Source organism: Sorex fumeus, unplaced genomic scaffold (assembly GCF_029834395.1).
Source record: "Sorex fumeus unplaced genomic scaffold, SorFum_2.1 ptg000024l, whole genome shotgun sequence".
NCBI classification, from domain to species: domain Eukaryota; kingdom Metazoa; phylum Chordata; class Mammalia; order Eulipotyphla; family Soricidae; genus Sorex; species Sorex fumeus.
The window spans coordinates 11,219,221-11,235,001 of NW_026606081.1; the positions used below are offsets into that span (position 1 = coordinate 11,219,221).

At 34.3% G+C, this 15,781-nt stretch overlaps 1 protein-coding gene across 3 annotated transcripts in view; it reads right to left on the minus strand.

Annotated features, from left to right (window-relative positions):
- The window catches only part of TUSC3 (tumor suppressor candidate 3), a 208,712-nt gene that overhangs the window by 121,719 nt on the left and 71,212 nt on the right, over nucleotides 1-15,781 (minus strand). For all 3 annotated transcript variants that reach the window (XM_056113967.1, XM_056113965.1, XM_056113966.1), the window contains exon 2: nucleotides 15,051-15,220. In XM_056113967.1, the coding sequence (XP_055969942.1) occupies nucleotides 15,051-15,220 (170 nt within the window). The remainder of the gene's footprint in view (nucleotides 1-15,050; nucleotides 15,221-15,781) is intronic.

The window sequence follows — 15,781 nt, forward strand, 5'->3', positions numbered from 1 at the left end:
ACATCACATATGCAATATGACATTCTGATATAAGAACATTTCAAAACATGAAAACCACAGGAAAACAAACATAAGAATAATTGTCAATGTCCACAAATCTGCAAATAGGTGACTGTAAGAGTGAGGAGTTGTAATTATTCATGTTAGAACTCCTTACCCCCCAAAATATAAGCAGTACATAATATTGCTGGGCAAAGTATGTATATGAGAATTAAATATGAACAAATTCACAAGACTGAAAATCACTCAGAATAAAGTAAAAATTCTAGGAAATCTTTCATTAAAAAATCTCACTTTTTTTTACAACATACTATAAAAGCTAAAAGTTACAATGATCAGTAGAAGAATATTATAAGGCAGAGATATTAGAAGAATATTAGAAGCAGAAAATTAGTATAGATCAATGGCTACAAGCTTTGGTCATTAAAAAAAAAGAATTAAATGCAGTCCAATTCACATAAAAATGATTTTCTGTAGAAAGGTGGGCAACACTGGGAATCAAGCCCAGGGTCTTATATGCAAGGCAAGTGCTCTACAACTAAGTTACATCCCAAGGGAGCTATCTTCATTCTCATGCAGTTATTTTAGGGAGAAACTTTTAATATGGTTTTCACAAAAAAAAATTGCTAAGTATACAGTAAGAAAAGCATAGAAAAATTATTTCAAAAATCAGTGGAAAAATGATTATTTAGATGATACATTCATGAAAGGTTTTCAGAGGAAGTAGAACTAATATTCAAAACCCAAGGATGAGATAATTCCATTACTGGAAGAAATGGTATTTCAGGTAGAAGGAATAGGAAGCACAAAAGAGTAAAAAGCAAAACAACATAAGTACTGGTTAAACGAATGAAAAGCTTTCTGTCCAGTAAAGGACTATATGCACAAGATTACACAGTTTACACTTTCTCTTGCTAAGCTGAAAGTGTCTTACTGCCTCTTTTTTTTTTTACTAAAAGTAAAAGTAGAGATATATCAAATGAGAACTAAGATTTTATTTTTGTTGTTATAGCTTTATGGACCATACTATACATGTTTTTGCCATTATCTCAAAGTAGAACATTTTTATTATGTATGATTTGATAGCTAACTTTGAAGACCAAAAAACATGCAACATTTTTTTAGGTAAGTTAATGGTTACATTTTTCCTGTACTTTCAAAATCACTTGATCACTTGACTTCCCGTTAATCGGCGATTTGCTCAAGCGGGCGCCAGTAACATCTCCATTTGTACCTGTACCATGCTAGTGTAGCCCAATGGCGTCTATTCACTCTAGGAACACGAAGAGCCTCAAACCGATCGTTCATTCCACAGGAAGAAATCACCCAACCCCATCAAAAAATGGGGCGAGGAAATGAACAGAAACTTTCACAAAGAAGAAATCCGAATGGCAAAAAGGCACATGAGAAAATGCTCTACATCACTAATCATCAGAGATGCAGATCAAAACAACAATGAGATATCATTTCACACCACAGAGACTGGCCCACATCCACAAGAACAAAAGCAACCAATGCTGGCGCGGATGTGGGGAGAAAGGGACCCTCCTTCACTGCTGGTGGGAATGCAGGCTGGTCCAACCCTTTTGGAAAACAGTATGGACGATTCTCAAAAAATTAGAATTCGATCTCCCATTTGACCCAGCTATAGCACTCCTGGGAATATATCCCAGAGAGGCAAAAAGGTATAGTCGAAGTGACATCTGCAATTGTTTGTTCATAGCAGCACTCTTTACAATAGCCAGAATCTGGAAAAAACCTGAGTGTCCAAGAACAGATGACTGGTTAAAGAAACTTTGGTACAGTTACACAATGGAGTACTATGTAACTGTTAGAAAAGATGAAGTTATGAAATTTACATACAAGTCGTACTACATGGAAAGTATCATGTTAAGCGAAATGAGTCAGAAAGAGCGGGTTAGACACAGAAAGACTGCATTCATCTGGAGAACATAAAGCAACAAAAAGGGAGACTAACACCCAGGAATGGCTGAGATTAGTACCAGGAATTTTGCTCCATGACTTGAAGGCCAGCCACACGTGCTAGGTGAAAAGGATGTCAGAGAAGAGAGCACCAAATAAAGGGTGTTGTGAGGACACTCCCAGGGGGGGGAGAAGCAAGCTAAAAGTAGTCTATAGATCAAACATGATTGCCACTCAATGCCTCTCTTGCAAAACACAGTACCCAAAAGAAGAGAGAGAGAACAAGGGGGAATGCCCTGCCACAGAGGCAGCGTAGGACAGGGGGGATGGGGGGTCAGGGAGGATGCTGGGACCCGTGGTGGTGGAGAATGGGCACTGGTGGAGGGATGGGTACATGATCATTGTATAACTGAAACCCAAGCACAAAAATTTATAAGTCTATAACTGTACCTCATGGTGTTTCACTAATAAAAAATATAATAATTAAAAATTTAAAAAAAGATCGTTCATGATCTTGATGAAGAAGTCTGACCATGTGGTAGGTGGAAGGCCACACGGTCTTTTGACATGCCCTGGAATCCAGTCGGTAATGACTCTAGTCCAGCGGTTGTCTCTAAATATCATTACGTGACCAGCCCATTTGATTTTTGACACCTTGGCAAATGAGACAGCGTCCCTGATTCTTGATCATTGACGGAGGTTGGAACTCAAGATTCTTTCTCTCATTTGAGTGATACGTTATATTCCAAGCATGGCTCTTTCAATTCCTCTTTGGGAGACCCAAATAGCGTTCTCATCCTGTTTGCACAGGGCCCGGGTCTCTGAGACATATGTTAATGCAGGAAGAACAGTGGAATCAAAGAGATGTGCCCGGAGCCGGAAGTTATGCTCTTGAAGGCGTCCCAAGCCGCTCTCTTCCTCCTGCGCAGCTCAAGTGCCAGGTCATTTGTCATGTTGACTTCTTGACCTAGGTACACATAGCTGTTGCATTCAGAGATGGTCGTTCCGTTGAGAGCAAATGGGGCATCAGGAACGAGGCTGTTTCTCATAAACATTGTCTTCGTAAGATTCAGCTGTAGTCCGACCTTTCCACACTCATGGTCGAAGTCGGCCAGCATTTGTGTGTCTTGGCTAATGTTTGGTGTTATTAATATAATGTCATCAGCAAAGCGGAGGTGGTGTAGTTGCCGGCCATCTATCTTCACTCCCATTCCTTCCCATTCCAGTTGTCGCATGATGTTCTCAAGGGTGGCACTGAAGTGTTTCGGTGAAATGGTATCACCCTGCCAAAACCCTCTCTTGACATCAATGATTACTTCTTTGTAGAATGGTGAGATCCTGGTAGTGAATCCATAATATAGCTCATGGAGGATCTTGATGTACTGAGCTTGAATGCCCTGATTGGCTAAGGCTTCAATGACTGCTTCCATCTCAACAAAATCAAAGGCCTTCTTTAAATCAATGAACGTTAGACAGAGCGGCATCTTGAACTCCCGAGAAACCTCAATGAGCTTGGTTATCATGTGGATATGGTCGATGGTGCTGAATCCTTTGCGGAACCCAGCGTGCTCGCATGGTTGTCCTTCATCTAGTATTCTGCCAATCCTATTTAGCGGAACTCTCTGAGACCGTGGACTCCAGGCTCAACGGACCCAGGGACAGAGATTCTCTGCTTGCTCCCACCAACCACAGGTGAGGAAGGGATTAAAATCAGGAGCCCCACCTTACCCTGCCCTGTCTGCTTCCACCAACCATGTCCAAAGTTTAGATTCTGCCTTCTGGAACTGTGAGTTACCATGGATGGTCTTGGTCGACATGAACTCAGACAGTCTCTCACCCTGTTCGTTCCATTCTAGGCCATGGGTCCCGATGTGAAGTTTTCAGCTGATCTTCTCAGTCCTATCTTGGCATTAAAATCACCCACAATGATCTTGATCTTTCAAAATAATATACCAAATTATACATTGTTATTTTCACATAGTGGCAAAAATTTGTTAGAATACATTTATAAGTTTCCCAGGATGAAAAATGTACAATAACTTTATGTAATGAATTGGTACTGATATACCACAAGGTATGAACATCTTAACATACAAAGAAATTTTAAGAAACTAATACTTTCTTAAAAGTCATAAATGAGAGAGGATTCAATTGAGAAAACAAATGGTTTTGTGCACAAAAGAATATTTTAGCATTTAAAGCAAAACTTAGGGTAATTGCAAGTGAGAAAATAAACTTTTGTGATGATGACATACTAAGAAGTGACATGTTTTGTTACCAGAATATGCAAGAAAAATTATATTTTAATAATGAAATTTATGCTAATTATCTTACAAAACATTATTAGATTCTTTTCTTTATAATGTTTTAATCTAATCTATGCTTAGTAGAGTATAAATGCACATTTCTCCTATTCTTTCCAAAAATATTAAAAACTGTGTCAGACAAAGCATGAGTAGTGTTTACATGTTAAAAGAGGATGCACCAAAACACAGTATTTCAGTTATTAACCCTAAAGAAAATAAGTCAAGAAAATGTGGTAAGAAAATTTGAGAGTCAAAAACGATACACATGATTACTTTTGCCTTTGAATTCTGTAATGTATCACTCTACTTTTTCATTTTAACTTTTAAAATCTTAACACATAATCTATCCTGTTTCAAAGTCCTAAACTGTTTTTCACTGGTTACCAAATGCAGTATAGAAGTCAGTCGGATCTTCCGTAGTTTGGCTACAACTCCTAACCGTAATCTATTTCTGAGCATACTTAAAACATAGAATGCTCAAAACCTGCTCTATAATGATCCCAATGAAATATCAGAAATGAAGATCCTCAACTATTGTGCAGTGTTCTTTTAGTTATTTCTGTTGTATTTAGGCATAGTATATCTATACAGTTAACTGCTGAATGGAAATAAATAGAAATTAAGGGTTAATAATGGTAAAGATGAATAACACACATGCCTACTTAATCTATAAATATATGTAGTCTATAAGCACATAATTATGTGTGTATAGATTCTCTCTCCACACACACACAGCCACACATCCTAAACAAAATTATGACTAAATTAAAGATTTTGAAGTATGGGCTATCTGACTAAAAATTCACTTCAATACATGCCACACATTAATATCTCTCTTAACGCTTTGTTTTTTAAAAAATTCTCCTGATTCTCTTAGAAGAGAAACATTTTAAATCTAGGTACTACCAATAATATATGCTATTTGTCAAAGGAATACTGTAAATGACTTGATGCATAGTAATGACTAAGTTATCACCCGGTATCATACTAATATTTGCCAATTTCATAACAAATATAGATTATAGATCTTGATGTTAATTCAGCATCTTAATACCTACTGCAATAAGAAACTTACCTAAGAGTCACCACCTCTAGGAGGGCTGTTAAAGGAAAAGACCTACAGTAATTCATAAGTAATATGCTCATATTGATCAAAGAAAGACAATAAATACTATACCATATATAGATAAGATGAGATCATAGGAGACAGGACAAGTTAGACAGTAAAGGTATAAATAGTCAGAAGAGGATGGAGTTATGTTAGGAAGAATTAAATTATAATAAAAAGAATAGAAAATCAGCAAGGCACAGAAGCAGTATAAAGGGAAACGACTCAGCCAAAATGGGTGTTATGTCTTCAAATAATAGCACATGGCTTTGTGTTAGAAAACTGGGAGACTTGGAAACAGTAGAAGGATGAAAGGACCCTGACTTTTCTGTAAACAACAAACACAACTATTTTTGAAAAAAGTAAATTTTGCAAACTACTAATTTAAAAAGTTGAATTTATCAATAGCATGAGTAACATATTAGAGAAAGATAACATAAATGCATGGAAGCCATTTAGAATGTAATCACAATAGTCTAATTTTGAAAATATGAGCAAATAAAAATAGCATATAAATGAAAATATGACCTATTTCTATATTTTTTAGAATCTACAGCGCCAAAACCACTAGCAAAATTTTCAAGTCAAGAAACGTATATTTAGGAACCTATTTAGCTGTAATAGGTAATTTAAAGATAACTAGAAAACTATTTTCCAGTACAACTTCAATATTTTGAAAACATTTAATACGAACAAGATTAAATGGAGTCTTTCTACTCTTGAAATAAGTTGGTAATAGTAGGATTAATGGACGTATCTGTTTGTCATTATAAATAATGCCAAAACTGAGATATACTTTTCAATACTGAGATTACCCATTCAGAATAAAACAGATTCATTAGATCAAATGTTGACCAATAATATAAACCCTGTTATCTAAACGTATCTCCATCTGCTCGTGCTCTGCTCTAGGAACCCACCCCACAAACTTCTAACATCTTGAGCTCTGTAGAGGACAGAAGAATTATGACTAATGGCAAATAACACATTCGCTGAATTCTTAACATATGTTTATGCCACCTTGAGCTACTGAGCAAAGTAAATCATTAATAGTGCTAATTATAAAATATTTTAGACCTCATTGCCATCTGAGCAAAAAGCTGAAAACTGTAAGTTCCCCCAAACAGTTCAATATATTTCCAACATTAGTAACTTTAAAAAAAAAACTGTTTTACTAGTATTTAGGAAAATGTTTGAACTATGCTGGTATATTTAGGGAATGCTTTTAATTGTTATAATATATTCATGTGCTGCCTGAAGAGGGCAGTCAAGTTGTATTAAAGCATTCAGAAAGATTTAAGCAGTAACTCCAGGGCACGGTTTTGCTAAATCTTTTATATTAAATCTTCTCAATTTGTTATTATAGAAACAAGAAAAAAAACTATTTCAAACACTAACTTTCTACGTAAAAAGACCTTTAAAAAGGTTACATAAAGCTAAAAAATGATTCTTAACTCATCTATGGTTTGTATATATTTAAAACCTTTCCATGAAGAATGTAATTTTTTAGGTTTAATCACCTTAAAAGAATTTTTAAAAGAGGCACAGTATATTTTTTAAATGTGACAAAACAATTCTGAATGAATCATAGTCCCAATCAATGACTTTAATAGACATACAGTAATGATAGATCAATGTATAAATAAATCCTATACAAAGCAGTTATTCTAAAGTATATCTTCAGAAAAATTCAGATTAATCCATATTTATACATACATCTGAATACAGATATGCAGGTCTCAGTCAGAATTTTGCTAAGTGGGTGATACCACCTCCTAAGCACCTTCCATTGGGTATGACTAAAAAATAACCTGGGTCAAATTAAACAAAAATGTAAATAACCTTAAAAGACAGAATTAAGTTTGAGTCATTTGAATTTTTTTCAAAAAAGAAAAAAACACTGAGTAACAGTCACATATGCTTATATGTTGTATGCCAACAAGACTTGCTACAAGATAGTGAAGAAAACGTTACACATTCTTCATTTCACAAATGCTCTTATCTGTTATATACATTCTATAAATAAAATGACTATAATATGCATTTGATAAACACTACGAAAATTAAAGTGAATAATTTATGAATCAATTCATTGTTTGGAAGACTAAATGTGAGCAGAAATAGGCCTCTGCCTCAAGATATGCTAATTCATTAGGGAAACATTTATAGTGTTAAATAATGAATATAAAGCAACAAATTAACAAATTCAAGTAAAGTAAATCTTATTTATGATAGTGTGCCCAGCAATTATGATATTCAAAATATCTGTTTGATAATGGAATATATTTATCACAAAACCTGACAACTCAGAATTTTAACAAAAGGCTTAACTTACATCTTTAATTCTGCAGGAATCCTCAACAATTATATACTTTATTTTCATCTGAATCTAATATATGCAGCTGCCTTAAAAGTTTATTGCAATGAATCAAAAAGACAGACTCAAGTTATAGAAACTGTATTCAACTAAATGGAGATTAGGTGTTTTGTATTCAACTGAAAGCAATGCCAATACCAGGAATCCTTTCTGAGTTTTGCTTTCAAGAACGCTTTGATATATTTACACCTGATTTACCCAATTTTCTTGAGTCCTTTTGACTGATGGAATGGTAAGAGCAAGAGAGGGATGCCTAAATCTATGACTACATCTAAACAAACTCAATTCTCAAAATTATTGTTCCCAATCCACTAGCATAAAATGGGACTTTTTTAAAAAAGTGATATCTTTCTAGCTAGAGAGATAGCACATAGGGTATGGTGTTTGTCTTAGGCGTGGTTAATGCTGGGTTTGATGTTGGACACCAACTCTGGTTTGATCCCTGACACCACATAAGGTAACAGAATCCCTGCCAGGGATCCAGAGTGGTCCAGAGCACAGAACCAGTATTCCTCAGACACTGCTACACAGGGAGTGTTCAGAGCTACACCCAACAGTACTCAGTGGAAAGAACGGTGCTGGGAATTGAACTCAGGTCAGGCGCATGTTAACATGTGTGCTAACCACATTACTATCTCCTGGTCCCTAATATGGTTTGTGTACATTTTAAATTTTTTACTTGAGATTTACCTATGAATAGTAATAATAGGTCTTCATGTATACAACAGTCCAACACCATCAGACTTCCTTGCATCATCAATAATGGTTTATTTTTTTAGCTTGCAAGTGCTAGAGAGGTATGGCATTTGATTGATCCAGGATTTAATCCTGACACCCCATTTGGTTGGTCACATGAATCCTGCCAGAAGTGATTCCTGAATGCAAAGCCAGTAGTATTCCCTGAGCACCAACTACTGGGTATGAACAAAATGAATCAAAATAAAACAAAAGTCATACCAAAAACCGTTTATTTTTAAAAATAAAAAAACCCAGGGGCTGGAGAGAGAGTGCAGCAAGTAGAGTGCTTTCTTACATACAACAGATACAGATTAGTTGCTGGCACCACATATAATCCCTGCAATGACAGAGCTAGGGGGAGGAGAACCACCTTGAGAACCACCAAGTGTGCGCCCCCCCCCCACAAAAATTAAAATAAAAATATTTTAAAAATAAAAAATACAAATTCCTAACCATATATTAGTCAGAACTCTTCTAAGGATATATTCCAAGAATGTTAATCTTTTTAACCAACTTGCCATGAAATTCCATGTACAGGAAAATGTAAAAATAACTAATAAAGAAAAACAGAAAAAAATAGAACCTCTTTGACAAATCAAATTCATCTTATCCTATGTGTTAGCACATAGATTTGTTTTCAAATATCACAATGCTGGAGCCAATGAGATAGTACAGCAGATAAGGAACTTACCATGCATGTGGCTGATCTGTGATCAGTCCCCCACCCCCATATGGTCCAAAAAACCCTGCTAGAAGTGATCCCTGAGCACAGAGCCAGAAGTTCTGAGCACCGCCAGATGTAGTCCAAAAGTAAACAAAAAAGATCAGAGTGTGGTTCTGACTCTGAAACTATTTTGTATGAAGTGCAGGAGAGAAAAAATCAACCAAGTAATTAATTTTTCTCAAGTTTACATTTTAATTAATTTTTCTCAAGTTTACATTTTGGAGCAAAGGAGGTAAAACCGTACAACGATGGAAAAGGGTAGAACACTACAGTGTTAGCCTGCAAGGGCAGGTAACTCACTTTAGTCATTTATGCATGATTATAAATATAACAAACATAAAAAATACATATACATGGGGGAGTCAAAGAATTATGGGGAGCATTGCTGGTAATTCTCCCCTTAATTTGGTAATGCCATAGTATTTTGGTCAGGTCTGAAACTGGGCTCCTCAAACAAATACACACTTGTAAAACATCACCTCATTTTTTTTTTTTAAAGTGCTAACTTGGAGTTAAAAAGAAGTCACTAACAGGGAAAAGCATGATATCAAATGCAACAGAGGAACACTGACAAAATCCTAAGTAGAAAGGGTAAAGATTAAAATGAATGTTGGAGACAAAAGCAGAATTTAAATATGAGCAGTATAATAAGATTGTCATTTAATCAATGTCATTTCACTTAAAAGTGACAAGTTTTCTGAATACGAAAGAATGCCTCTTTCTTAAAAGATGCATACTGAGGAACTCAGAGATGATATCTCCAGAAATTTACAAATTAAACGTGCATTCACTAAAATGTGACTCATTATTGACCTACAAAAGAGGACAATGAAATACGGAAAATGGTAAGTATAAGTAAGTCTTGATAAAAAGTTACTATAGTTTAAATCACAAAAATCCTTCAATTTTCTCTAAGTGTGAAGTTTAACATACAGATACTAAATATTTATAAATAAGTAATGTACAAAGTAGAAAAAACCTCAGAGAATTCTAAGGTGTCACAGAGGTAAAGAAAGAAACATCATTGAAAGAGTGACAGAGTTTATTTTAACCAATCTGAAAAGAGAGGTCCAGGAAAAAAAATTCCTTACAGTGAACTTATATAGCATATGTCTTCAACTTAAAAAATGTACACAGAGCACAGCGATAACCTTAGAATATTATTTGTATTTAAACTAGTCGTATATTCCATCAATCCCAGAACAGTTCTCATGCATTAGCTAAGCCAGGCAAGAATATGTAAATGGCATGGTTCCTGGTCCTTGACAAAGGGAAGAAATGACTTTTTCCCCCCATGGCAGCCACGTATATCAGGAAAATGTAAAAATTAGAGGCAAAATAAAAATACTTTTTGAAGAACAAAAATAAGTGCTGAGTTCTAGTCCCCAGACCATTCATAAAGCACTTGTAAACGCATTAAGTGATCAATAAGAGTAATTTTATCTATACATTACATGACTTTCACCTTGTGTGCTTAGTCTGAAATATAATTTCATAAGAAATTAGACCTCACTATAATGAAACAAAAGGATGACTAGCTATTTTCCACAGTGTTTTGGCCAGTACTTCTAATTTTCCAATCCCTAGTATGAAAGGCTGCTTTGAACAAAAGTTTTTTCATAATCTAATGAGTTTTAAGTAGTGCTGGCAAGGATTCCTGACTAAAAGATTAATAAACTCTGTTGGGTAACCAAAAGTAAAATGTAAATTACAGTTCACCGGGTAAAGGTGATGATGAATATGTAACTTAAAAAAATTAAACTATAAAAGCTCTTGATTAACAAATTTACTGACAGATATAGCTACGTGACTTTGGATGAATTATACCATCTCTCAGCTCTAATGTTTTCATCTACAAAATAGATTTTGCAGATAAACCTGAGAAGTGGAAAGAATGATATAAGGCTACATATACATTTTATATATTTATATAATATTTATATACTACATGATTTTATATAGAGATAATTAACATAGCATCACCAATTTTACCCATAATAAAGAACTATTTAAATGGAAAAAGAAATTAGCTAGTTTTACCTAATATGACAACATAACTTATTCAGACTCATTTTAAATTTTTGGTACTAATTTTATTTAAAGTCTAAAATATATTAATCTTCAACACATCATCAAAACTTTGGCTATCCAACCACTCAACTTGATTCTACATGTATCGTTTTATTTTTCTTTACATGGATTTTTATCTTATATCTATTGATTCATAGGAATAGCCTCAGAATATTTTGTTCTTAGAACTGTTAGTGAATTCAGAAAAAGATGAGTAACTTTATGGCGGATACATCTAAAGATTTTGCAATTATGGGAAATATTCCCTACAGTACAATTTATAAAGGAAGTTCGGAGTTAACACTTACGGGAGGTGAGAATTGTATTGAGTAGTCTTAATTAACAACTTTATTTGGCCAAGAAGTGTGATGTTAGCACTAAGGAAGGTGAGAATTGAATTCTGAAGTTTGTGAATAAACTGACTGTGTGAAGGAAGAGCAGAATGATTTGCTAAGAAGGCTTATAAGGAAGCCAATAGCTCATTCAACAGCCTTTCAGCAAAGAAACCAACTAGAGAATCTGTGAGTTAACTTGTGGAGAAAATTTTATTTCTTAGAGAAAGAAAACAGAAGACTAGCCCAAAATACAACACTAAGATTTTTGCACTATGGTAATGAATTTCCATAATTACAAAAGGAAGTATGAAATATTATAAAAAGTGTTCAAAATTACAAGGCAACAACTGAATTGACGTTAAGGAAAAAAATCGTAATAGAATGTCTTTCTCAATGAATCTTCAACTCCCTTCGAGATGTCATTTAAAATTCAATAATATAATTTGAATAGATTTTCTTCAAAATTTGTTCTAGGAACATTTGTTTACCTTTCAACTTGTTTGTCACTTAGAGGTCTCTTTGATCTAAGTAGCCCTCTATGAGTCACAACTTACTCTCAGTTCAATAACGGAATACTTAAACCACTGCTTAATCACATTAAAAATATTTTAATACTTTTGTCATAGTAAGGTTACCCTATACGCTTATTATAAGACTAACATTCTACTATATAAACTTATCGTTCTCTTCAACAAGCTCTAAAACATCCATTCAGCAGTTTATTTAAATTTCTTCCTTTAAATTCACACACATGTTTATAATCTAGGCATTACCACAACATTGTACTCTTCAAGCTTCCCTATGTTACCAAGGGTGTTCTTGTTCTTAAACTATTCAGTATTGGGGAGTAGTCACTATAAAGCTGAGACCTCTAATTTCAAACTGGATGCTCAATGGTACACACTTTCAATTGCTGAAGCGATCTCACTGCTCATGCAGTTACTAGATTACATTTTAAATGTCAATGCCATAACCCAATTCCAAAACAATTAAATTATAGTGTGTTGGCATAGTAACCCCATGACTCTTCTCTATACTTTCAGTGTGCATCTAAATCTTCACCTGCTCTTTCTGGCTAACAACCCCAACAACCATTCATGATAGAAACTTCACAAAAGAGAATAAAAATTTTATTTGACAGAGAACAGCTACAAAAAAATCTTATTCTCAGATGTGATGAAATTAAGTTTCCTCCCAATGAGAACATAAAAATTTAACAAAGTTTTAAAACCTTTAAAGAAAAAAAAAAGAAGAAAAAACTTGGCAATTTAGGATTAAGCAAATAATTAAAGTTGATAATAAAGTTAAAGGTCTTTCAAAAGAAAAACTGATAAATTAGATCCGTCAATTAAAATATGCAAAAGGTGCTGCTATAAGGATAAAAAGAAAACATAGATTTGGGAAATATACGTGAAAGAATGTCTGAAAAACACGACAGACCTTCAATATATAAAATTCAGAAAAGAAAATCACTATTAGAAATGGGTAAGAACGTGAAATCTCACCAAAGAGATAATGAATAGATGCCAAACACATGAAAAGATGTTCTATGTCTATTTTTCATAAAGGAAATGAAAAATGATGCCACAGTGAGGTATCATTACAAAGCTATAGGTTTAAATGAAATACTAATATCAAGTGCTAGTGAAGATATAGAAACACTAGATACCTCATAGTTGCTAATGGGACTATAAACTTCTCGTCAAAACATTTTGCCATTCCTTATAGAGATGTACATACAACTACACATACCTAATTATCTGGAATACAAACTCCAGAATTTATCTACAAAATGAAGACTTAAATTTGCATAAAATTTGAGTGCTCATAGTAATTTTATTTTTAAGACTAGAAATAATATATACATATATAATACAAATATATATTCCTTAATAGTTAATCAAATAAATCACTATACATGCCATGGAATATTACTTCGTAATAAAAACAATGATATGTCCATAAACGTAACAAATTAAAAGGATTTTGAGGAACTGTTAGTTTACATAAGCAAACCAAGACCAAAGGTCAGAAGAGTGTATATAGTACCGTAGTACGGTGCCATTTATATAGTATCCTCAAAATGATGAAAAGAAAAATGGAGAATACTTTCATTATTACCAGTAGTGGGGAGTCAAAGGTGACATACCTTGCCAGAAATGGAAACAGAAGGGACCACTTACAATGATGAAATATAGTTTTGTATCTTGACTATACCAATGCCAACATCTAGCTACAATTTTGTACTATATTTTGTGAGGTATAACTGTAGAGATAGCACAGTGGTAGGGCGTTTGCCTTGCGCACAGCCTGCCCGGCTGAGCCGGGTTCGATTCCTCCACCCCTCTGGGAGAGCCCGGCAAGCTACCAAGAGCATCTCGTCCGCAAGGCAAAGCCTGGCAAGCTACCCGTGACGTATTCAATATGCCAAACACAGTAACAACAAGTCTCAAAATGGTGACGTTACTGGGCCCACTCGAACAAATCGATGAACAACGGGAGGACAGTGCTGGACAGTGCTTGACAACTCTAGAGATGGTACCAAAAGGTACATAGGACCTCTATTTATTGCTTACAATACCATTAAATTCAAGTTTATTTAAAAAATAAACAGTATAATTTAAAAAACCATTTGTCAATCTGACTATATTTTTGCTTAAAATATCCAAACTTTAGTAAATTCCCAATGAAAAAATATTTCATTAATGTCAAATTGCTTCTAGAACACAACAAGAAATTTCTAAACCCCAGAAACAGTAAAAGTAAATGGCCTCCTACCCTAAGTGCCTCTCACTGAAACACTTGGAATAGAATTGCAGTACAAAAGGCAGAAGACTCCAGTTATACAGAATACTTTGGGGTTGGGTGCTGGCACCACATACCATCAGCTAAGCCTGCCAGAAGTGACCCCTGCGTGTTACACCAGAGGTCGCCACCATCAGGTGTGGCACAAAAACAAACAAAAATACTATCCTAACATAGTTCACTAATACAACATGGGCTACTTTACGCCCGGGGTGTGGTTCTGGAGTAAAACATCTGCCTCTATTTCTAGGGCCCTGTGTTCGATTTGTGCACCACATAAAAACAAAACAGAAAACCCTACTTAAAAATAAGGTATAATTAGGTGAATGACACCAATATAGAAGCCAATTTTTCTCCTCATCTGTATGTAAGATTTGATAATAAATCTGCTTTTAAGATTATATTAAGATTGGTCAATACATAAAAAAGATGTTGTTAGACATCTTTTAAACACTACAAGATGTTAGCCTATCAAAGTCATTTTAAAATGCACTAATTTTAAGCTAACTGTTAAAGCTTGGCTACAATATTGAAAGACTTCTAAATTCTCTTATACACATTCATCTTGAATGTAATAAAAGCAGTAAGCTGTGACACTTGTTTGTACTTAATTTTTTGAAATTTATATATATAAATTATAAATATATATGTATATATATATTACCTGCACACAGAGCACTGTCGCTGAGGCTGAAGAGCAGTGAACATAACAATCATAGAATAGTTTCGAGGCGGGGCCTTTATAAATTTTCGGAATTTATCACCATTCATTCGGAAGATTGAGCGCCTGGAACTCCATTCCATCAGCTGTTCTACTTTTTCAGCTAAAAGATTCTGCAATTAAACACAAGAATTTGAACTCGCACAGGGTTGAATAGTTTTATTTAATCAACAGAACTACAAGAAATTATTTTTTACTAGAAATCAATTTATCTTAAAAATCTCTTCTGGTGACTATATTCATTATTCATTGACTACTTATGCATCAAATATTCCATTTTATCTTATGATCACAAAACTAAAATTACGCTTCATGGTTCTAAAACAGACTTCCACATAAGAAAAATAGAAGACATACTTTTTCTTAATTCTCTAACAAAATACAGCTAAAAATTTAACTCACCATATAAAAAAAGCATAAGTAGCTCAAAAAAGTATAAAGATATAAAGATGGAGGTCTGGCAGGCACCTCAGGAATGGCGCAAGTTTTATTTCCTACTTTATATACCCAGTAAGCTACGTGCTCTGGGTTTGCTTTGTGCCTCATCTATTGCATTATAAGCTGATAGAGATGTCAGAAATTCAAAAACACCAGTGGCTGCAGATTGAAAAAAAAAAGTAATAAATGTCCCTCAAGAAAATCCTGCACTCTCTTTCCAAAAGACAAGGCAAGAG